Source organism: Nicotiana tabacum, chromosome 6 (genome assembly GCF_000715075.1).
Source record: "Nicotiana tabacum cultivar K326 chromosome 6, ASM71507v2, whole genome shotgun sequence".
Classification (NCBI taxonomy): Eukaryota; Viridiplantae; Streptophyta; class Magnoliopsida; order Solanales; family Solanaceae; genus Nicotiana; species Nicotiana tabacum.
In genome coordinates this window covers 55,337,116-55,360,915 of record NC_134085.1, presented here as the reverse complement: position 1 = coordinate 55,360,915, position 23,800 = coordinate 55,337,116, and the positions used below count along the sequence as shown (strand labels likewise).

General features: G+C 34.6%; 1 protein-coding gene across 2 annotated transcripts; it reads left to right on the top strand.

Moving 5' to 3' along the window:
• Positions 1-9,899: 9,899 nt before the first annotated feature.
• On the top strand, positions 9,900-23,281 carry LOC107809699 (uncharacterized). Of its 2 annotated transcripts, XM_016634363.2 has the most exons (10): positions 9,901-10,076; positions 11,750-11,960; positions 16,054-16,179; positions 16,258-16,410; positions 20,945-21,074; positions 21,174-21,215; positions 21,601-21,849; positions 21,990-22,029; positions 22,708-22,785; positions 22,914-23,281. In XM_016634363.2, the coding sequence occupies exons 1-10, from the start codon at positions 10,000-10,002 to the stop codon at positions 22,978-22,980; spliced, it is 1,173 nt and encodes a 390-aa protein (XP_016489849.1). In that variant the 5' UTR covers positions 9,901-9,999; the 3' UTR covers positions 22,981-23,281. The 2 variants fall into 2 exon arrangements, with proteins under 2 accessions (XP_016489850.1, XP_016489849.1); XM_016634364.2 differs by lacking the exon at positions 22,914-23,281 and having other exon boundaries at positions 9,900-10,076; positions 21,990-22,090.
• Positions 23,282-23,800: the final 519 nt, after the last annotated feature.

Here is a 23,800-nt window from a genome sequence, read left to right as displayed (position 1 = left end):
CTGGAAACTTTTCTTTGATGGAGCCGCTAACATAAAAGGAGTCGGGATAGGAGCTGTAATCATTTCTGAAACAGGGCATCACTATCCTGTTACGGCTCAATTACGATTTTATTGCACCAATAATATGGCTGAATATGAAGCTTGTATTTTGGGATTAAGGCTAGCCGCAGACATGGGTATCCGAGAAATCTTAGTCATGGGAGATTCGGATCTTTTGGTACATCAAATTCAAGGAGAATGGGAAACCCGAGACTTGAAGCTCATCCCATACCGACAATGTCTACATGATCTTTGTCAGCGGTTTCAATCAGTGGAATTCCAACATATTCCAAGAATCCATAATGAGGTTGCCGATGCATTGGCTACCCTAGCATCAATGTTGCACCATCCGGACAAAGCATATGTAGATCCAATACATATTCAAGTCCACGATCAGCACGCTTATTGCAATATGGTTGAAGAAGAATTTGATGGTGAACCATGGTTCCACGATATCAAGGAGTATATCAGGATGGGGATATATCCTGCACAAGCCACAGGAGATCAAAAGAGGACCATTAGGCGATTGGCAAATGGATTCTTCTTAAGCGGAGGAGTTTTGTATAAAAGAACACCAGATCTTGGATTATTGAGATGCATAGATGCCAGACAAGCTGCAGTTGCCATGTCTGAAGTACATTCAGGAGTTTGCGGGCCTCACATGAGTGGATATGTGTTGGCAAAGAAAATCCTCCGAACCGGTTACTATTGGCTTACCATGGAGCGAGATTGTATCAGTTTTGTGCGCAAGTGTCATCTATGCCAAATACACGGAGATTTGATTCATTCTCCACCATCCGAGTTGCACACAATGTCGGCACCATGGCCCTTCGTTGCCTGGGGCATGGATGTGATTGGACCAATTGAGCCGGCAGCATCCAATGGGCACAGGTTCATTCTGGTAGCTATTGATTATTTTACCAAATGGGTTGAGGCCAAGACATTCAAATCAGTGACCAAGAAAGCTGTGGTCGATTTTGTCCACTCAAATATCATATGTCGATTCGGAATCCCGAAGGTGATCATCACAGATAACGGTGCTAATCTTAACAGCAACTTAATGAAGGAAGTATGTCAACAGTTTAAGATTACACATCGCAACTCTACCCCATATCGGCCCAAGGCGAATGGAGCAGTAGAAGCAGCCAACAAAAACATAAAGAAGATACTTCGGAAAATGGTAGAAGGTTCAAAACAATGGCATGAAAAATTACCATTTGCATTATTGGGATACCGCACTACTGTTCGCACTTCAGTAGGAGCAACTCCTTATTTGTTGGTATATGGCACTGAAGCAGTAATTCCTGCAGAAGTTGAGATTCCTTCCCTTCGGATCATCGCCGAAGCAAAGATTGATGATGATGAATGGGTCAAAACCTGTCTGGAACAGTTAAACTTAATTGATGAAAAACGATTGGCTGCAGTATGTCATGGTCAATTATATCAAAGAAGAATAGAAAGAGCATACAACAAAAAGGTGCGACCCCGGAAGTTTGAAGTAGGTCAGCATGTGCTGAAACGTATTCTTCCACATCAGGTCGAGGCAAAGGGCAAATTTGCCCCGAATTGGCAAGGACCATTCATTGTGACCAGAGTATTATCGAATGGTGCACTATGCTTAACAGACATTGAAGGCAAATGCATAGATATGGCGATCAATTCTGACGCGGTAAAGAGATATTATGCATAACTTTTTGAGTGTTTGTATTTAGCATTATTTCGAAGATTGGAATGACAAAGGCAATTTATTCTGCTATCCAAACACTATACCATTTGCTTCCCCTTTGAGCCATACTTGTTTCTTTCCTACCCTCTCTTGGAATCAATAAAAAAATCAAGTATGAAATAATTAAAAAAAAACATCACTATTATTAGTGAACTACGTTTGACCTGATTCCTCAAAGAAGGATACGTAGGCGCCTCACGGCTCGGTCATAGGGTGCACAATATACATAATGTGCACAAAAGGTTATGTCAAGCAACCCCAATCAAAAACTGGGGCAGAGAAACTGTATTGCAAATAAGAGAAAGATTCCAAGAGTTGTAATTTTTAACCCATACCAAAGCTATTTAACTTTTAATACCTTTTCCATTTCTAACCCCATACCAAAAAGACCTTTCGATCAATCTTAGAAAAATGCTGAGTCAAGCAAATGAAGATGGCTCATAACACTCGGGTACAAACAAGAAAAGAAAGTAAAAATGAGAGAGTCTTATAGGTGAAAACCCACACGGGCACCATAAGGCGACGGAAGTTGAGAGAAAAGTAAAATAAGAGAGTCTTATTGGTGAAAACCTTCGTGGGCACCATAAGGCGAAAAGGAAGTGAGAAGTGAACAAATGAGGAAAGTTTATCGGTGAAAACTCTTTAAGACGTTACAAGTCCAACAGGTCTGTGAAATGAAAAATGAAGTTGGGTTATGGAAATTTTGGCAAAAACAAAAATGAGACAATTGAAAGGAGATTGATTAAAAGACTGGGTTGATTAATCCGAAATGCATACCCTGATCATTGGTGCCAGTAACTCCAATCAGATAAGTTTTTATTCTTTCTCCAACAGTCATCCAAAATTGGATTTTTCTTTTCATTCTATAATTGTCGAAATCAACGTGTTTCGTCACTAATAATATTACTTTTCTAAAAGCTTTGAGATAAGTTTTATTCCAAATAAATAAGAAGGAATGTCAAGGTATACTACCGAGATTCAAGGTTACAAAATACAGCCACGAAAGGTGGGAGATAAAAGATATGGGTGTAAGAAAGGTGAAATTAAAAAATGGATCAGCAAAGTCAGAAGGGACATATGATTACAGTTAAAAGGGTTTGAAGGAAAACATACAGAGGGGAATCCTATAGTCAAGGATCAATTACAAGGACAAAACAGTCTTTTCAACCATTCCAAGGCAACAAAGAGAAACGAAGAGAAGCATCACCATCGGCAAGAATACCCCAGTCAACCACCCTGCTTTAAACTAACGAAGTTTTCTTTGATTTAAAACAGGGGCAAATACAATATTTGTGTCAGGAAATACCTGGATGAAGAAAAGAAGAAGTCAGGCGTCCACCTGGAGAATGAGGATAAAGAATTAAAGAAATCAGGCGTCCACCTGGAGAATGAGGATGAGAATTAAAAGAAGAAGTCAGGCGTCCACCTGGAGAATGAGGATGAAGAAAATAAGAAGTCAGGCGTCCACCTGGAGAATGAGGATAAGAAGAAAAAGAAGTCAGGCGTCCACCTGAAGAATGAGGATGAAGAAAAGAAGAAATCAGACGTCCACCTGGAGAATGAGGATGAAGAATTAAAGAAGTCAGGCGTCCACCTGGAGAATGAGGATGAGAATCAAAGAAGTCAAGCGTCCACCTGGATAATGAGGATGAGAATTAAAGAAGTCAGGCGTCCACCTGGAGAATGAGGATGAGAAAAGAAGAAGTCAGGCGTCCACCTGGAGAATGAGGATAAGAAGAAAAAGAAGTCAGGCGTCCACCTGAAGAATGAGGATGAAGAAAAGAAGAAATCAGGCGTCCACCTGGAGAATGAGGATGAAGAATTAAAGAAGTCAGGCGTCCACCTGGAGAATGAGGATGAGAATTAAAGAAGTCAGGCGTCCACCTGGATAATGAGGATGAGAATTAAAGAAGTCAGGCGTCCACCTGGAGAATAAGGATGAGAATTAAAGAAGTCAGGCGTCCACCTGGATAATGAGGATGAGAATTAAAGAAGTCAGGCGTCCACCTGGAGAATAAGGATGAGAATTAAAGAAGTCAGGCGTCCACCTGGATAATGAGGATGAGAATTAAAGAAGTCAGGCGTCCACCTGGAGAATGAGGATGAATAATCAAAGAAGTCAGGCGTCCACCTGGAGAATGAGGATGAAGAAAAGAAGAAGTCAGGCGTCCACCTGGATAATGAGGATGAGAATTGAAGAAGTCAGGCGTCCACCTGGAGAATGAGGATGAAGAAGTTAAAAAGAAGTCAGGCGTCCACCTGGAGAATGAGGATGAAGAAAAAGAAGTCAGGCGTCCACCTGGAGAATGAGGATGAAGAAAGAAAAGAAGCAGTCAAGGCACCCACCTGAAGAACGAGGGAATGAAATTGAAGTGTTGAAATCAAAAGCCCGCTCATATGAAAAAGGAGCATACTTAGAATCAATAAAGCAGAGGAGCCCAACAAAATCCCCAGCAAGAAATAACAAGAGTTCCAAAAGAAAATACGGGAAAAAATGAAAAGGAATACGGAATAAGCCAAATGCCCAAGAGTCACCAAGATATCAAGACAACAAGAAACGCAAGGGCATGATCTAGATAAGATTTTTATAATTCCTGTACCATAATCTAGTTTAGTTTTTTGTATTACCTTTGAAGTAAGGTGTAATAAGGAGGTCAGCAAGCAGTAAAAACAGCACAAAGCAGCAGTAACATCACAGTCTCATGGTAGTCCCAGCTACCCAAAATTCCCGAACTACATTGACCTGATTCCTTTATAGCCAAGGATATGTAGGAAACCTTTGAAGCAGAGGTTCAGTCAAATCTTTCTAAAAATGCTTCCCACGGAGTATTCGAACGGGCAAAAATCGCTCGTATCCGCTCACTTTATCTTTGCACGAAAACTCTTCGAGTTTCCGCATAAAGAGGAGCAGCTGTGAGCACGTGATTTTTGCCTTACGAAAACTACTCCAAAATAAAATCAAAAAATAAAATAAATTTCTTTTACTGTGTAATTTTTGAATTTGCGCGGTGTTAAATATTTGTGTTATAACCATAAATGTTTACTTTGTCATAAATAAAATGAAAAATAAAATAAAATACATGTTGCATGCATATAGGATTTAATTATGCATTTAAAAGATAATTTAAATAAAATCACAAAAATATGCAATAGTTCTATTTTAAATATTCCACTGTGTGATTGATGTTTTGTCTATGTGTTAAATAATTGTTATAGAATAATTAATATATTTTTTGCGAAGTTAGATTTATTTTATAATTAAAAATTTAAATTAGAAAAAATGAAAAAAAAAACAAACAATAATACAAAATTGGACCTGGATTAAAATCCAGGCCCAAATCGAATTAATTCCCCCCCCCCCCACAGCCCAATCCAAACAACCCAGGCATCCGGTCCAAATCAAACGAGTCAAAACGACATCGTTTGATTGTGGTGTATCAGGGATCGTTGGATCAAAGCCCACCAACGGCTGAGATCCCACGAACTTTAACCCATGCCCATTACCCGACCCAGTGCCCCGATTCAGCCCAACCCCAGCAGGAAACCAAACGACACCGTTTGGTTAAGTGAATAAATCCTGACCACTCATCCTACTTGATCTAACGGATAGTATCAATCCACCCCACCCCTATATAAGTCCCAAGCCCCTACCCCGGCCCCTAACTGAACACCCCCCCTCCTCTCACTGTTCATCATCTTCCTCAGACCCCCCTAACCCTAGCCGCCCTAGGATCCCACCGCCTGAAACCCGGCGGCATCAACGCCGCCGGTCACCAAAATAACACCCTAGAATCCCCTGAACATCCTCTACACAAATCTAACATTGGTTTCCTTCGAATCAGGTCCCAACTCTTCGAATCTTAAATCGAAGGTTGGCCTGAAAACCTTACCTTCTCCGATGGCTTCCAAAATAACACCACAACTTCCCCTAGATACCCTCATCACGGATCTATTAGTTGCATGACTCGAATCCTACTGGAACTGCTCGAATCTTCATTTGAAGATTCGAGTAAAACCTGAACCTACCCCAACCTACCTCAAACTAACACCAAATGACCCCTAGGCCTCCCTCACCCTTGTGTCATCTTTGGTTCCCTTCGAATCTACCCAAAAGTGTTCGGATTTAAGATCCAGGAATTTGAAACCCTAAAAATTTTCCAATCTTGGAATTTTTCCGATTCGAGTGAAGGACTGAGGTCTAAGAGACTTTAATCGAGGTATTCTCAACTGAGAATACTTCGAGTAAAGTCTGTTTAGCCTCAAAAATGTCCGAATCCAAGTTGAGTTGAGTTCGGTTGAATTCGAAGGTTCAGAGGTAATTTCTGTTTCTTTTATGTGCATTCTGCGTGTATTCCATGTTCATTTCATTAGTTTGTTTGATTTTTTATAATTTTTCTAGTCAATTTTGTTATACTGTCCCCTACCCGTCTACTTGATTCCAAATGAATTGCTTTTGTTGATTTTGTTTGTTTACAATGTGTGTAATCGACTCGATTAAGTTCGTCGATTAGTTATATTACGAATTTTCATTTCTGAAAATGTTGACTGAAATAACCTGTTTTGGATGGATTATTTTGCTATAATTAATTAATTAGTTATTGGTAATCAGTTGGTTCTTGTTTAATAAATCCATAAAATGGACGTTATATGTGTGTTGTTTTCTGAACATTAAGTTCAGAACATTGTCAATATTGACAATGCTCCTGTTTGTTTGATCTTAGTTCAAAAGCTGAGTTCAGTTGAATTATTAGGCTGAATTCAGTATAATGTTGTTATGATATTAGGTTTAATTTCAATTTCACAAATGTTGGTTAGATACCATTGTGTTAGAAAAGTGCATTCTCAGTCAAGATTCAGTCCAGAACTTGATAGGATTGGTTATAGCTGTTTAATTCAGAAGGATAATCGATTCTGAACAATTTTTAAAATCTGTTTTTTTATCAGATTCTGATTTCCTTGAGGGCTGTAATTACAGAAGGATTTCAGTTTTATTTTAGAATGAAACAGTAGGGTAATGTGATAGTGTGCTTTCAATAATATGATAGTGGCTATAATTTAAGTAATAATGGGGAACAAGGGATAATGGGGCTGCTGAAAAACAGGATAAATAGCACTTAGTTTTAAATTATTCAAAAGTAGTTTTAATGGAAAAACTTTCTGATTTTTAAAGGAGAAAAGGGTCCATCCAGCACTAAACTGTATAGGACCAGCCCTGTATAAATACAAGGAGCTGGACAGACTGAAAGGAGAGAGTTTTTTTTTCAGAGAGGGAATTGGGACTGATTTAGGGCATTTTTCAGAAAAGAAAAAATCAGTTTTCAGAGAGAGAGAAATCAGTTTTCAGGCAGAAATTTTAGAGTTCAGTTTTCAGAGAGATTAGAACAAGGAAAATTGAGATCTTGGGTAGATTTTAAGAGGAGAAACAATCTGATTTAGAAAGGCAGTTTTTGTTTTTCTTCAGGTTGTCTGTTTAAGAGAGGCTGATTTCTAAAACATTAGGAAATACACACAGAAATACATACACATTTGTGAAAAACAGAAAGAAAGAAATGTGAAATAGGAATCTGAAACAGGAAGAGGAAAGAAACTGAAATCTGAAATGTTATCTTTCTAGAATCTGTCCGTTGTTTGCTTGTGAATATTGTTCGGTTCAAATCTGAAATTTTTCTCAAGTCTCTGTCACTGTTCATCTGGGTTAACGGGTCTGTTTCAGACTTGCTGTGTTATTGGTATATTCTGCTGATTTTGTTACTGCTGCTACTGCTGAAATTTACTTCTTCTACCTCCATTTCCAGGTATATACCTTTTAAACTCAGGTTGTGAAAAGCTTCAACACGGCAAATAAATGAAGTTTAGAGTTATAATTTTGCTTTTTACTCATCTAAGTCCTTTAGTTCAAATTTCTGTTTTATTTCATGTTGGTTAACTAGTAGTGAATTCAACACTATGGCTATTAGTTAATCATCTTATTTTGAAATTCGCGTAAAAGTTTGTAATAATATTATCCATTTCGAAATCTCATTAGTATAGTTATATTTGAATTGTCAAAGTAGGGGATATGGCATGAATGCTGGTCATTATTTAATTTTGTTGTTAGCTAAGTAAGAAAGTAATGTAGAAGTATCAAGAAAACTACAATAGTAATATCTAGTGTTAAATAAGGTAAAATGGTGATGGAATTATTTTCATGTATAAGATAGCAAGTATCTATAGAACCATCAGTCGATGGTAAGTTGAGTTGTTATGGCTCATTATGATGTTAAAGTGCTACGAATGTTTCAAGACATACAAATATGTGGCATGTAAGGCAATGTTATTAATCAATTTGTACAATAATTCCCTTTATTATCAATTTGATGCCTATTTACCATCCTAAATAAATAATTAGGCCTATTAGATTAAAAGCAAGTATATGAGAATAAGATGAGATATACAAATTGCAACACTTTAAGTCAATGACAATTAGAAATGGGATTTGCACTAAATAAAAAAATATATATTGTTCAAAAATACTTCTTCCCTTCATAAATTATTTTGTGAGTTTCATATGTCCCTCATTCTTTGGTATATGTATATATATGTTGTATTTGTGAAGAATAGTATTAATCATGTTCTTATTCTTTATTTTGAATTTGAATAGTCTTGGATGAACATAAATTATACGCGGAAATTCTAATCGACGGGCAATATTTAATAAATTGTGGATTCTTTTTCAAGAATTAAAGGGTATCTTAAATGGAGATTTCTCGTGATATAATAAACATTTTGTGGAAATTCCATAATACCATTACAGTATTTTGCGCAATTAGGGATACGTTCGCGTACCCTGATTATATTTAAAAGCAAATTCGGATTATGCGTACGCGCAATTTCGAGCGAATATTTTAAAGGATTTCTCCGAGGACGTTAAATTAATTTCATAAAAACCCGCGATATGCGGTTCAATATTTAAGAAAAACAAATATTCTTGATTCAACACAATCTCGAAAAATGATGGCTTAATAAATATATTATCAAATGTTATTGTGTACACGTACGCGTGACACAATTCCGCATTTTTTTAATTTATAACACGAATATACGTACGCGTAATTCGATTCAAAAGAATGGTCCTTAATCACAATAAGTAAAAGCGGTAGAAAAATCACGTAACAAAAAGTATTTAATAAAAATCAAGATAATTAAGCCAATAATAAAAACAGTTAAGCGACCGTGCTAGAACCACGGAATTCGGAAATGCCTAACACCTTCTTCCGGATTAACAGAATTCCTTACTCAGGATTTCTGGTTCGCAGAATAATAAACAGAGTCATATTCTCCTCGATTCAGGGATTAAAATTGGTGACTTGGGACGCCTTAAAATTCCCAGGTGGCGACTCTGAAATAAATAAATAAATCCCGTTTCGACTGTCCTTTAATTGGAGAAAACTCCCCACGCGCCCTCGCGGGCGCGGTAAAAAGGAGGTGCGACAGCTATTTTGGAACATTTAGGAGCAATTTTCATATTGGGCCAAAATAATGGGCTCATAGATATGGAAGTTGGGACTTTGGATATTAATTATTTGATCACTTGTAGCCACTAAAGATGCTACTAAAGATCACTTGGATATTAATTATTTGGGACTCTGGGACTTTGGATATTTTTATGAACTAAAAATGCTACTAAAGATGCACCAAACACAAATACGCACAAAACATATCAAATATAGAAAAAATTCTATAAAAATAATTAAAGGCTATTTTGGAATATTTAGGAGCAATTTCATATCGGGCCAAAATAACGGGCTCACAGGTATGGAAGTTGAGACTTTGGATATTAATTATTTGATCACTTATAGCCATTTTCATAATCATAAGACCCAAAAAAAAATTAATGCTTTGTTAGTTTTAAACTTAGTATCTAAAACATATTTTTTATATATAAATTTAGTCGGTACATTTGGTATATTTATATTTATTTTTATAAAATTAAAAACTTAATCTATTATTTGATACGGTTATAAGTTTATATAAAATCTACCATTTTATTTAAAAAAACAACAAATAACTGGTTCGGGACCGAGCGGCAGGTTCGGTTTACCCCCCCCCCCAAGCAAAATAATGTACTCTACCTACTACCCCTGCACAGTTTTGCTCGATCTCCATCCTTTATACTAAACTCTCCTTCCACTTCGCCCCTTTTTCTCTTTTCATTTTTTATATCTGTTATACCAACTGTCATTTACGCGGCCGCCATGGAAGAAGGTTCTTCGCGACGTTCCAAACGCCCCTTCGTTGATGTTGAGGATGATGACTCCAAAAAAGCTCCAGCGTAACTAACTATTTTCTCATTTTCAATTTTATGTGATTTTGTGCCCTAACTTCTTATCAACATACATAGGGTTTCTGGACACTTATATTATTTTGTACTCCCTCCATAGAAGAGTTCGAAAATAAAATTTTAACTTCTATTGATTCATAATTGATAGTATTTGGTGTATGCTTGAAAACATCATACTGAAGAAAAAATTATTTATTTCACTATCGAAATTATAAATTGAAGCAAGAGAGTATTTTTGAATCAACAGGAAGATAATAATAAATAAATAAATAAGGAAGCTCGTTGTTGTAAGAATCTAAGGAGCTTCGTAGAGGAATGCAGGAGCATGCACTGTTGCTTCGTTTCAGCTGCTACATATGTTTGTTTACAACATGATATCTGCAAATGCACCCAAATTCTATTAGTTTGGTTTGTTTTACTGCAAATTACTGTTGATTTCATATTGATTTGAACCTGCAGAAAATAGCTAGTAGGAATAAATGGATTGTGTTTGAAATGAAGGGTGCTTTTGGCCTTGAGAGAATTATATACTGTAAGGAAAATACATTATTTATTCAAGACGTTACAGATGTAAGGAATTATACAACAACTATGCCTCATGCCCAAACTAATTGGGATTAGTTATATGTAATATCTATATCCATTTCCTCTGACTGTGATCGTTTCATTCCACTGCTCAAAAGTTCGTCTTTTACGACAAAGTAGGGATTTCTAAAAGTTGATATTCTCTAAATCTCACACTTATCCCTACACTGACATACACATGGTGGGAATATGATGTTGGAGAAGTGTCTCCATCTAGTGTATAACCACGATGAACAAATTATTGGATGCCCTATTTGTTAATTTGTCCAATACCCAAAACTAATATCAAAATTATTTCTTCACTAACTATTTGTAATCTGATCGTGGATAAAGATAATTTATAAAAAAATTAGGCTGAAGTATATGTTTCTGCCTGAGTCAAGAAGGAATAAATTCTGATTCCAAATTTGACTGGTCAATTCCTTTTTGCTTGTTTCCGCTTCAGTTAGGAAGTACAAACTGGAACTGCTTTCTTTTTCAGATCAGGGGTTGTATTTTGACGCCGAAACTGTCATGAGTTTGGTAGGAGAAATGTAAGAACAGATTAGTTTTGCCTGCTCGTAAAAATCATGTGTTTCATGGGGCTAGAGAGTAATACAACGTCAAATTATGGGCTTCTTCAATGTAATATTGGTTGCCAAGCAACGTTAGAGACATGTTGCATAGTTGGGCCGGTTTTCGTAGGAGAAGATGACAAAAGGCATGGAAGATTACTCCGTTAGCACTCATGTGGGTCTTCTGGGGGAAGAGAAATAGGAGAGCTTTTGAGGGGATAGAAAATAATTTTGCACATTTAAGGAATAGTCTTGTGTCTTAGATTGCTTTTTGGTGCACCCATGTAGCCCATACTTGTATAGAAGATTGGGTGTCTTTTGTAGAGTATCATGTTTTAATGTAGATTCTCTACCTTTTTGGTATACCTCTTGTATACGGGAGTTTCTCTCTTTTTATTAATACTATTTACCTTATCAAAAAAATATTGGTTGCCATGCTCTATCACAACATACAATGGTTTCACTTTGATGCTGGACTTTAAGAATGTTAGCATTGATATGTTGCTTTCTTCCTCAACCTTACAGGCAGAAGCGGGTAAGGTTTCCAAAGGGTAAGAAAGTAAAGCAGGGAGATAACACGATTGAGGGGCGGGAAGATTTGCCTAGTGCGTGGAGAGATCCTCGCCTTGCAGCCAAAGAGCGTTCGGTACGGAGGAATCAGATAACAGCGGAGCTCCTTGACGAAGAAAATGAAGGTGAAATAGCTGACATATCGCAAGCAGAAGTGGAATATGGGGTTTGTTTCTTCAAATATCTTTTATAATTGTTTGCTTGTGGTTAGATTGTTTGTGGATCTCTGATTTCTAGTTCATATATCGAGATAAGGAAGTGATATTAGGATAAATACAAACATACTCCATTTCAAAAAATAAAAAATAAAATAAATAAATAAATAAATAAATAAACACAGACATTTTTGGTGCTTGGCATTATTCCTGCTGCTTTTGTATCTAGAAGAGCTTAGGTACTCATTTGTACAGTTAAATTAATCTTGATTGTCCATACAAGCGATACAAACTTGTAAAGTTAATGGCTTAATCATTGTTTATAAACTTATATTTATGTTTGGTGTAACATGAGTCATTTAATTTTGTTAGAGATTCTATGTCTATGGTGGGGATAAGCATGAGTTTGTGGAAATTCTAGTTTTATGAATCTATAAATATTCCCAAGATCAAATTATTGGAATGAAACAGGCCAAGATGGAGCGAAATGGATTGAGGATCAGGATTCAGATCCCCACTAGTTTGGCATTGAGGTGGGGTAGTTGTTGCATTTTTCTACACTACCACACTTTATTGTGCTTTTTAATCAATGGCGCAACAAAACATTGCAATTTTCTTAGCTTTTCGCTTTTGACAAAATTGGGTTTAACATAGCAGGATGCTCTACTGGACTGAACAGATTAGCTACTGTATCTAGAGCATTTATATTTCACGGGGAGGGAGTAGGGTGCTGGAGGGAGAGTTTTTTTTTTTTTTTTTTGGGGGGGGGGGGGGGGTTAAAAGGATAGTGGCACATGTTAATAGATTCATATTTATTCAAGAATTGGTTTGCCAAGCAATAGTACAATAGTTATTTTATCCCTTCTAGAAATTGTTGATTTTTGGTCTTTCATTGGGTATTGAAGAAAATCAATTAATTTGAGTTATACTTGCACAGTAATGTCGTGATTTTTGGAGAAAAATGTTGAGCATTATTTGTTGTTTATGTGTCCAATAGAATTGTCTCCTGTTGTCTTATGTGGTCTTGGACTTCATGAATAGTGTGTTTTTGAACAGTAGAAAGAGAAAAAGGGGAAAACAAGAATTAGATTTTGCATACACTTTGATTTGCATAGAGGAGACAAAAGGAAAACAAAAAAGAGAAGAATTATCTTCTGACTTCCCTTGAATACATTTTTCCTGCCCTCAATGCTTCCCTAGCCAACGTAACAATGGAACGAAAAATTAGTGGCTTTTACTTCCTTCATTTACTTCTGTTTTATTTTCCTTGTGTTTCCTTTCTATTATTTAAACTCTCCAAACATAAATGATAATTATATTGCATTTGTGATGCTTCATGTGCAGTCACATTAAGTTCATGCAATTATATTGTTATTTGTTATTTGGATCTACTTATAAAACAGACTAAGAGCCCATTTGGTTTAGCTTATTATAAATAGTTGATAAGTTTTAAGTGTTGAAAAACATTTTTAAATGTTAAAACTGATTCTATAAATAAGTAGATGCGTGTTTAGATAGAAATGCTGAAACTGCTAACAAGTTGTTGATGTGTTTTGGCAAAAAAAGCCGATAGTCTGTTCGTTTGTTAAATAACTAAAATATTGTTAAAATTTTGGCAAAGTATATAAATTTCAAAGTATCTTTATAAAGAAAAAGGAGAAACGACGAATATGGAATAGAGAGGAAGTTAGGAGTCGTTCTGGGATAGATATTTTGAGAATTAAAAAAAAAATTAAGGATAAACTAGTAAGATTCTTGGTCAAAATAGAAGTGCTTATAAGCTGAAAAACTATAAATTGGCAGGTGACAAACTTATGGCTTTTGGCTGATTTTAGTTACTAGTCTTAGGGTATCCGCGTAGCGCGTAACACCATATTAATACTAAGCTCCTGCTATGCGCGGGGTCCGAGGGATTGGGGGGGGGTGCGCAAAACCACTAAAGAAAAAAATCTATTCAATTAACAAAAATCTTTTTTTTTTGGGTACCGGACCACAAGGATTTATTGTGCGAGTTAATACTGAAAATAAAAGTATTGTAATCCAAATAACCTATAGATTTATAGAAACTTATAGATTAAATTTAAGGACTCATAGATGTTAAATTTTGATCCAAAGGTTACACTTTCAAATAACACAAATCATACAATTTTGAAAAATTACATAAATGTTACCTTATGGTATGTTTGAGTTATGAGATAAAAATTATATTAAAATCATGTTTCTGAAATGTTAAATGTTGTTCCAAAAGCTAGTTAAAGAAGAAATAAATCTGAAGGTCAAACAACGAATAAAGGAAATAATACTTTTTCTTTTTAAAATTAATTATAATTTCAATCGACGTAAAATGCAACTACAAATTATCAAGAACAATTATATTTTGTTCAAATTAAAAAAGAAACATTCCTTAAATTCATAATGTAAACAAAAAAGGTAAAATAGTTGTAAAATTCCTAACATAATAAAAGAGGAAATACATTTTCAAGAAATTTGTTTAAATTTTTATATGTAAATAAATGAGGAAGTGTATTTTATTTCGGAGTAGTGTATATAATATTGTTATTTTTTAAAATGCTGAGCCAAAAGGACTTCGTGAGTGTTTTATTTGAATAAGATAAGTTTTTTCTTAATTATTTGAATTGAAAAGGATCATTTTTCCATGATTTTAACTCCAGATCTTCTAAAAATATTTACTTACGTATTAAACCATTCTCTTTTTAAATCATTCTAATATAAGCTAAAATTTTAATGATTTTAAAGTCCTAAATACTAGGTCTTCCTACCTTATTCAATAAGGAAAGATTTGATGGCCAAAATTTTAGTTAATTTCAAGTAACTTAAATTACAATTTTGTCAAATATAAAATTTATTTTTAAAGGGCAAAAAAGACGAACGACATTTTGCTAAGGGCCTTCGTACTTTTAATATAACTAGTTTCTCAGCACGTACATTTTCACGCGTATGCCAAGTCATGTAGTACTCGGGTGATTTAATGAATATAATATTATTAAAATAATATTTTGATATTTTCTTGGATGAATATGTATTTATTTTGAATATAGATAGATAATGTATGAAAATAAATAAGAATAAAAGTATTAGAAGAATTACGGATCAAAATGATAAGGGGAAGAGTATAAATTAAATTTTGGAAATGTAGCTTTAGTAGCACACGTTACTTTAATATAAGAAAATACTAAAATTGATATATATATATGGGCACCCAACATTAATATTTTTTGAGAAATACCACGTTCGAAAATTAAATTAGTTCATAGTATATTTCACTATAAGATACACTACTATATATGTGTGTATGTGTGTATTTATATATATTGTGTATATATTTGTAAAACGTTATCCACATTCCACACATATGCAAGTAAATTGTTTATAGACATGCAAGTAAATTGTTTATAGCATTGGCTATCTTCTCTTCTTTGGCTTTTCTTATCAGCTTACTTGTATTAGTGTGATTTTCTTATTCTCTACTTTACGGCACATCTGCGTTTATTTTACTTTATTTTTTTCTATACGAAACTCGGTCAAATTAGCAAAGATCAGACACTTAAAAGTTGAGAGGGTATTATACGTTAACATGAGTCTTTATATACTCGCTAATTATATATAAAAAGGAGTCTTTGTCCAAAGTCCTAAATTTTTGGATCGGATAAAAATTTTGAGAGCGAATAAATACACTTTTCACACAAGTTTTCGTCGTTTTTAGTTTGTGAATAGAATGGTTGTGATAAAAGAGTATGAAGGTTGGTTGGGGAGTGATTTTTTTTTTCCTTACAAGTAAGGTATTTAAATTATTTAAGAGGATATTTGGTAATTTAACATTTGACTAAAGGGCTTCCTACTTTTAATATAATATAGATGTAGATATTGATAAGCATTTCGGGTGTTTACCAAGCGCATTTATAAGCCAAAATGTGCTTATAAGCCAGTTTGACCAGCTTATAAAATTTAGCCAAACACCGTCTAAAGCACTCAAGAGTTATTATCAATGTCAAATTTTGCATATTCTATTGCTCTATGGCTAAAGTTCCATATTCCTTTGTTGTTTATATTTCTATCCGGTGTAAATAATGGATTTGGTTGCAGGAACATGAAACATTCATTGATGATGGAATTGCAATAGAGCCTTTTAATCTGGATAAAGAGAGAGAAGAAGGTTATTTTGATGCAGCAGGAAATTATGTTGAATATTTAAATGAAAATGAGATCAAGGTGCTAGTCTTTCATGAAGCATTTTCTATCCCCAGCCCCCAATCCTTGCATCATTTGCTGATCTAGTGAAGTGCGCAGGATGCATGGCTTGATAGTGTTGATACCGAGAAAAGATTTTTTGGGAAGAGTGCTATCAGGATATCAAATGAGGATGAGATTCAAGACCTTACGGCAGAAGAACTAGGAATGATGAAGAGGCGCATTGCTGATGTGCTCGAGCCGGGAGAAACAGTAAGTATTTCCACCTCGTGTTGTCTAGTTTATTATTATTATTATTGTTGTTGTTGTTGCTGCTGCTATTGTTGCTATTCTTTTGTTATTATTTTTCATTATTTTTAATGGATAAGTACTGTTCTGGCATATGTTTGTGGATAATTCTTTTGTAGTCTTCACAATTTTTATCTTTTGTTTTTTTGAGATTGTAACATTTGTATATGTTAAAGAATAGTACATAGGTTGTACCGAAACCATATATACATGAGAACCAAAAATAGAAGAAAACTGTTCTAAAATCCTAGCAGGAGCCTAGATTATATATGATTGAGACAGGATCTTCAGTGTAAACCTGTTTACACCACAAACAAAACAGCCTAATACAAATCAGTTTGATCTTTTGTACTGTATATGCTCTCACTTTATGTTTCCTAATAAACAGTCTTCACAAAATTTTGATATACTCCCTCTTTATCTTTCTTCTGGTGGTTTGAATATGTACTGCATCTGTCTTTGTCATATTTTTTTCTTTTTGTGATCGGTAATGATTACATGTTGGTTGTTACCTTCTGTTTTTTGCTACAGTTGCTGCTTGCAATTCCAGTTTCTTCATTGTCCAAGCAAAAATTCTTGGTGGCTTGCTGCTTTTTTAAAAAGGGGATAGAAATGTAGAGGCTTCTTTTCTGGTTGATCTTTTAAAATTTATTTTTTCTTGATTCTTGGTTGAATAGAAAAATATGAGGCAAGGCAAGTTACTGAAGGAGTTAGAACAGCACAAGGTGGATTTTATGGGGGTTATTCCCAAGTTATTGAATTTAAGAGTCCTGCCCATGTTAGAATCATTACCAGAAACATGTAGGTTAAAACTTTATAATGACCGCAATGTAGTAATTGCCTTATTGACTTTTTAAAGCTATGTTGCTTGGACTCGGATGCGGGTATCCGACACAGGTATGGATCTAGAAGTCGGATTCTTCGTCACATAAATTTTAGGATTCGGGGGTATGGATCTAAATGCGGATACGACCAATAAATATATACTAGTCTCAGGATACGCGCGTTGCGCGTGAACCTCGACTCAAGGAATACAAAATTTCTAAAAGCATAAAAAATACGTATTATTTTGAAGTTCGTATTTGAGTCATATAATAAACGAAAACATTATAAAACTATGAAGCTGAGATGATTATTGATCTTTTTTAACTAACTCAATGAAGGAAAAAGCTCTGCCCTCTAGAAGTCCTCAAAATCTTATATTTTAGTTAATGCCATAAATTAATTATTAATTATAATTATGATGTATCCGACATGAAAAGCATTTATGAAGGGTAAGAAAATCTATCAAAATTTCGTATTCGAATTTCGTGCTTTTATAATATAGTAGATATGTATATAGTTATTGATAGATAGATGTATTATACTTGTATATCAAAAATATTAGAGCAAATGGATCCTCAAATCATACTTCATTAAAATTATGGTAAAACTTAATTAGTTGAATTTAAAGTTTTAAACATTGGATGAATTTTAAATTTTAATATAACTGATTAATATTAATTTATTTGTCGAAGGAATAATTTATTTTCTAAAGAGTATCGACCAAGTTAAACTCTGTGCAATAATTAACTTTATATAAATTATTCCATAAATTTTTAGGTTGTTTGATACCTTAAATACGTTTATTATTTGTTAGGTTTATTCTAGAACTTGAAGGGTTCTTTTATGCTTTAAGAATATTCAAAATCAATGTGTAGTTAACATTCATTTTAATCATTTAAACAAATATTGCATTTATTTTAACATCAATTATTATTTTTCACTAATTCATTCTTGTATATATTTTATATTGATTGGCATGATGCACATATGCAATACACGTAATAAAATTGCTGAATTGTTTAGACTTTTAAGCTTTATTTATGTTAGCTTGTGGCTTCAAGCATTTAGTCACATTTAAAAAGAAAATAGGTATATGTAATGTTATGTATGTGAGAGGGTTAACTTTTTAGGAAAAAACATACTCATAATGACAGGCTAATAGTTATTTTACCCAAATCCAAATAAGAGATTTACTTATATAAATTAAATTTTACTTAAATTTAACTTTCTAAATATTAGGACTTTTTATATAGCCCCAATAAAGAAAGACTTAATATTCAAATTTTATTTAGTTTCAAGCTTCTAAGTATTAGAAAATAGGCAAATGGCAATTTTATTTAATTGCGTGTGTCAATGAGTTAATAGTTTTTTAAAAATCACATAAATAGTATTAAACGATGTGTTTGAACTATAAAATAATATAACCTTTTGCATATTCGATTTAGCTAGCTCAATGAAGAATAGATCCTACTACATAAAAATTCTCAAAGTTTTATAGGAATGACTTGTTAAAATTATTGTTATTTTGTACTCTAGTACCGAAAATGAATAAAAAACGGAAAAGTAAATATATTTATCATGATACCTTTTTTTAATAATACAAATTACAAAATTAAATCTTTTAATCTTTTAGAATAGTTCACTCTACTATAGGATAAAGCGTATAAAATTTTGATATATGAAGGCAAAATTTTATGCTTTTGTTACCTTGCTATAGAAGCGTATAACAATTCAGGAAATTAGTTATTTCTTTTGTTATTCACTCGTAGCTGGGATATTTTCGATTATTATTTCTTACTTGGTTTTAGAAGGAAAGATTTATTGACCAAAATTTTTAGTTGATTTTAAAGTCCTAAAAATTAGGAAATTAATTTAAGATACAATTTCATCCAATGCAAAATCTGATTTTAAGGGGTAAAAAAGGCGAACGACATTTCACTAAAGGCCTTCGTGCTTTTAATATAATATAGATTACGATATATGAAGTATAGATTTTTATGAATTAGGGTTATTAAACTAAACCTAGTAAAATTTAACTCTTGAAAAGCTATTAATATTTTTATTCATAAGGTATCTCGCGTTATAGCAAAGCATTCTCATACTTTATATATATACCCAAACATCAAATCAAATACCCAATTAATCTATACTTCTCGATCATAGTGTAGTCAAAGCACCCAACATAAGTTGGCCAAATCCGGTGTGGATCCTACAACCACACCCATGTTGTGTCGCACGGATGCAGCAGGAATTTTGAAGAGTCTGAGCAACTTAGTTTTCAACCAAACCTTTTGTACCAGTTAGAATAGCACGTCCTGTCGAAAATTTTGCATCCTATGGGAGCTATTTCATCACTAATTGCATCATGGTAGCACATTCACACTAGCAATTTTGCATCTGATAATTGGGCAATTCTTCTTGATTCCTCTGCAAATTCTTTCTAAACACTCATTGCTACCCATGCAATAACAAGTAAATTTAGCATATTGTTTGCTGTAGTTGGTCAGTCAGTTACCTGCTTGTTTCCTGTCTCCAAGTTAATGACAAAATGCTATACATTAAGTAGTATCTGGTGCCTAAGCCTTTACCTAAGGTTCCTGGTGCCTGCAGGCAGAGGCTGGGGCGGATGCACACTTACCGAAGCGGTGTCACACGACACCACTTCGTCGGAAAATTTCACTACATATATGTATTAGTACTGTACGGAAACGGATAAGTATTAAAAAATGACACCACTTGACATAAATTGTATCTTGGTGTATTGGTTATGTCCTTGATTTTGCTCTAGGAGGTCAAAGGTTCAAACCTCAACTAGCACATTTTTCTTTTGCAAATATTTGAGAGAGCCTTTGTGGTTAAAAATTGTGATGAAGTGGAATTGAACTAACTCAACAAAATCAATGAACTAAGGTTATTTCTTGTCTAAAAGTATGATAATCAAAGTTATATCCCAGTTCTTCTATAAATTTTGACACCGCTTATAAAAATTCCTGTGTAGGCTAGTCCATTTTCTTGTTGGCAGGCCGCATTCTCTATTCTCTATAATAAATCTGTTAGATTCATAGGTTGCTTTGAAGGTACATGTTGTTATTCATTTAAAGGAAGACGATAGAAGATTTTGTACGAGAGATTGTTTTATTTATTTAACTGAAAGGTTAAAATCTTAAAAAAATCTGGTGTTTGACTGTTTGAGAACACCAGAAAACTCATGCCTTCTCTTTTACTTTCAAGACGCCTAGCTCTTTTTTTTTTTTGTTCTTATACCATGTCTGCACCTGGGGCATCAGCGCTGTGATCATTCATCTTGTTTTTGATAATTCCTTGAACTGTCGACTGTTTATGAAAGCAGGACGCTGAGATTGCTTTCTAGAAGCTGTTTTTTTTTTTTAAATTCATCTTTCCAACTAAATAAATCAGCTGCCTATTTGCATTTGCTTACACAGAATTAGCATCGCAACCAGTTCTGTCAACATTACTGTTAATTTTACACTATACAAGCTGGTCATTTGATTTTTATTCCTGTATTAATTGCTCATATAAATTTGGCAGGCTGTGTAAGATAATGATATCCACTTGTTATGTTTGAGTACTTCTATCAAGAATCTTTGTGCTATCAACTTGATATTCTTTATTGCTTTAGAACTCATGGGCAGAACTTTGATACTTTCAACAGGTTTTGCAAGCTTTAAGGAGATTGAAAGGTACCTCAAACAATAAAAAGTGCAAAATGTCTGCAGAAACTAAGCAGCTGTTTGATCAGCTAACGGAAGATGCCATGAAGCTGATGGAGAATGGAGACCACAGTAAGTGTGTTTGCGTTAAAACTAAATTGCAAGGTAATCTTTGAATATAGTAACAAGGGCTGTTTTAACTCATGTTTTAATCTATTTTCTGTTTCACAGATGTGTATGATGAAAAGCAAGAGAGTTTCCAGCGGGAAGCAGGTACTTGCCATTGTGTTGTTCCCTCCTCCACCTCTGCATTTCCTTACCATAATCATACTTTGGGAAGTGGAAAATATATGTTGGAAGTCCTGTCTCCTCCCCATTCCATTCTTTTATTTTCCCTAGTCAAACTGGTTAAGCCCCCCCTCCCCCGGCGAAGAGGGTGGAGGGATGAGGATGCAAAGAAAAACAAAAAAGTATGCTATCTAGAATTTTTCCCCTGGTTGCTGGCATTGCCTTTTAGCTACTATAAGGATGATTTGGTGGCTGTAAATTTTATATTAGGTTTTTGAAGTAACAATTGATGCTTCACTTAGGTGCACTTACATTTCTCTTGAGCTGCATGAGTAAGGGCATTTCCTAATTTGCATTTTTATTGCTGCAGAGGGGTACGAGAAGTTGGCTCAGGCAAGACAGGGTAAATCTATTGACTCGATGCAGCCTAAGCCCGATAATGTCCTTGATGAGCATTTCCTTCCCAGTGGGTCAACTGCAACAGCAGGAGGACATTCTATGCATAATGCAGATGAGGCTTCATCGAATTCGTATAACTCAGCTAATAAGAGTGATGATGCATATGACATGTTTGGTGAAGACGATGAAAATGTTCCAGCTAATCCTGCCTCTAATGGAGGTAATTTGATCCTTAAACACATTCAGAGTTCACATTATTGACAAATTTAGTCCATTATACTATCGTAAGATAAGATGACAAGTTTTTTTTAGTTTTTTTCCCTTTCCACATATGTGACTCCTGCTCAATGTAAACTGTAGGTGATCAGCATGGGGATTATGTCTTTGATGAGTCCTCTGGGTATGTTTTCTACCTTTTAGCTCATTGCACTACCTTTTCCCTCCAGTGTGCAGATGTCATGGTAATTAAGAGATCAAACTGTATCATTTTGAAATTCGAGTATTGTAGGGATCACCGTTATTTAGTCAAAGAGCTATTCAACGTTGTAGTTCTAAGGGAAGAGGATCCCATTAAATCTATTTGAACTTGATTTTTCCGGAGTTCACTAAATTCCAATAATGGCATAGTTTTTCCTTAGTCCCCCATATACTGTGTCTACATTCTTTTCAAGTTAATATTGGCAGAAGTATTCCTTTTAGGTTCCCATTCCATTTGTCAGTTTCTGGCCACAAAACTCTTGTTTCAAAACATGTTAATATTTGTTATGGAAGTTCATGGTAGTATGCATAGTTCTTTGCATTGGTATCCATCTTTGCTTTAGCAGTGGCAAGGACTACCAAAATAAGTAGGAGTTACCTCCTTGTCTAATCTTTCCTATTGACTTGATAATAGCAGATAGAAGATATCAATAGCGATTAGAATGCTCATGTTTTACGATCTGTATTGGAACTTAAATTCCATTGTTTAAGAAACTGCCAAGTCTCGATAGTTGGAATGTGCCATTAATTACCATAGTGCATTTTTTGGTATTGTTCTCTCTCAAACTTAAACTTTTTTTTTTCTTTTTTTGTCGACCAGTTATTACTACAGCAGCAGTTTGGGCCACTATTATGATCCATCATCTGGACTGTATTGTCATGCAGCATCAGGACAATGGTAATGACATTCAACTGTTTTAGCTGACCGGAAATCTGGATGCAATCTTTCTATTTTTGATTGGTCATCCGCAATTTGTGAAGACAATACTAGAGTCTTCCTCAACTGTTTTGGCTTGATCAATGTAGGTACTCATATAATGATGAATCGGGCATATACGAAGAGGTGCCGCAAGGTACATCCAACGCAAGTTGAAAGGGGCCTAGATCTTGTACAGGACTGGTGGTAGTTTTGTTCGGCAGAGGCTAAGAAGTTGATATTTCCTGTTGGAAAACCTGAATACGCTGTTGGCTCTGCTGCATGTGTCGAACTTACTGAATCTCAACCCTCTGTGAAACAGCATAGTCTATAAACTGCTGATGTCAAAAATGCTTTTGTACTCTGCCGATTGTAACAGCAAATTTTCACATTTCCTTAGTGAATTCATAGCATGTTATAGGTTTGTTTCTTGGATCTTTTGATAATCTCGTAGTTCTCTTGTTCTTTGTGACCGCAAGATGCTGCTAGTTTCCAGTACCTCTCATACGGTAAAGGTTCTCTAGTTTCTCCATTTCTGCTTACGACCGATTAGAGCATCTCGATATTTGGAAAGTCCTCGTCATGGCTTCATCAATATTTATATATTCCGTATGTCATTTCAATTTTTGGATATTGAGCAAATGTTGCTGTATTTTCGACTCAGTTGCCTAAAATAGTAGAACTGAACCTTTTTTTTTCAATCTTACCATTTTAGGGGGGGGAGATTTCTTTTCACGGAAAAATTACCTGGGGATATTTCACACGTGGTCACTCAACTTTTTTTTATTGCACCATATTTACTTACAAAAAATAACTTTTTTTTTTAAAATAATTTACTCAACTTTGCCTAGCTATCACCAGAAAGTTATTAAATAATTCTTTTTTGTAATGAAAAGATCATTCAACTTGGCTTATGCATTATATGAAAAATATTTTTTTATTTTCTCCTAATGACTTTTTGATAGATAAGTAAACTAGTAAGGGTAACCCATGCTGC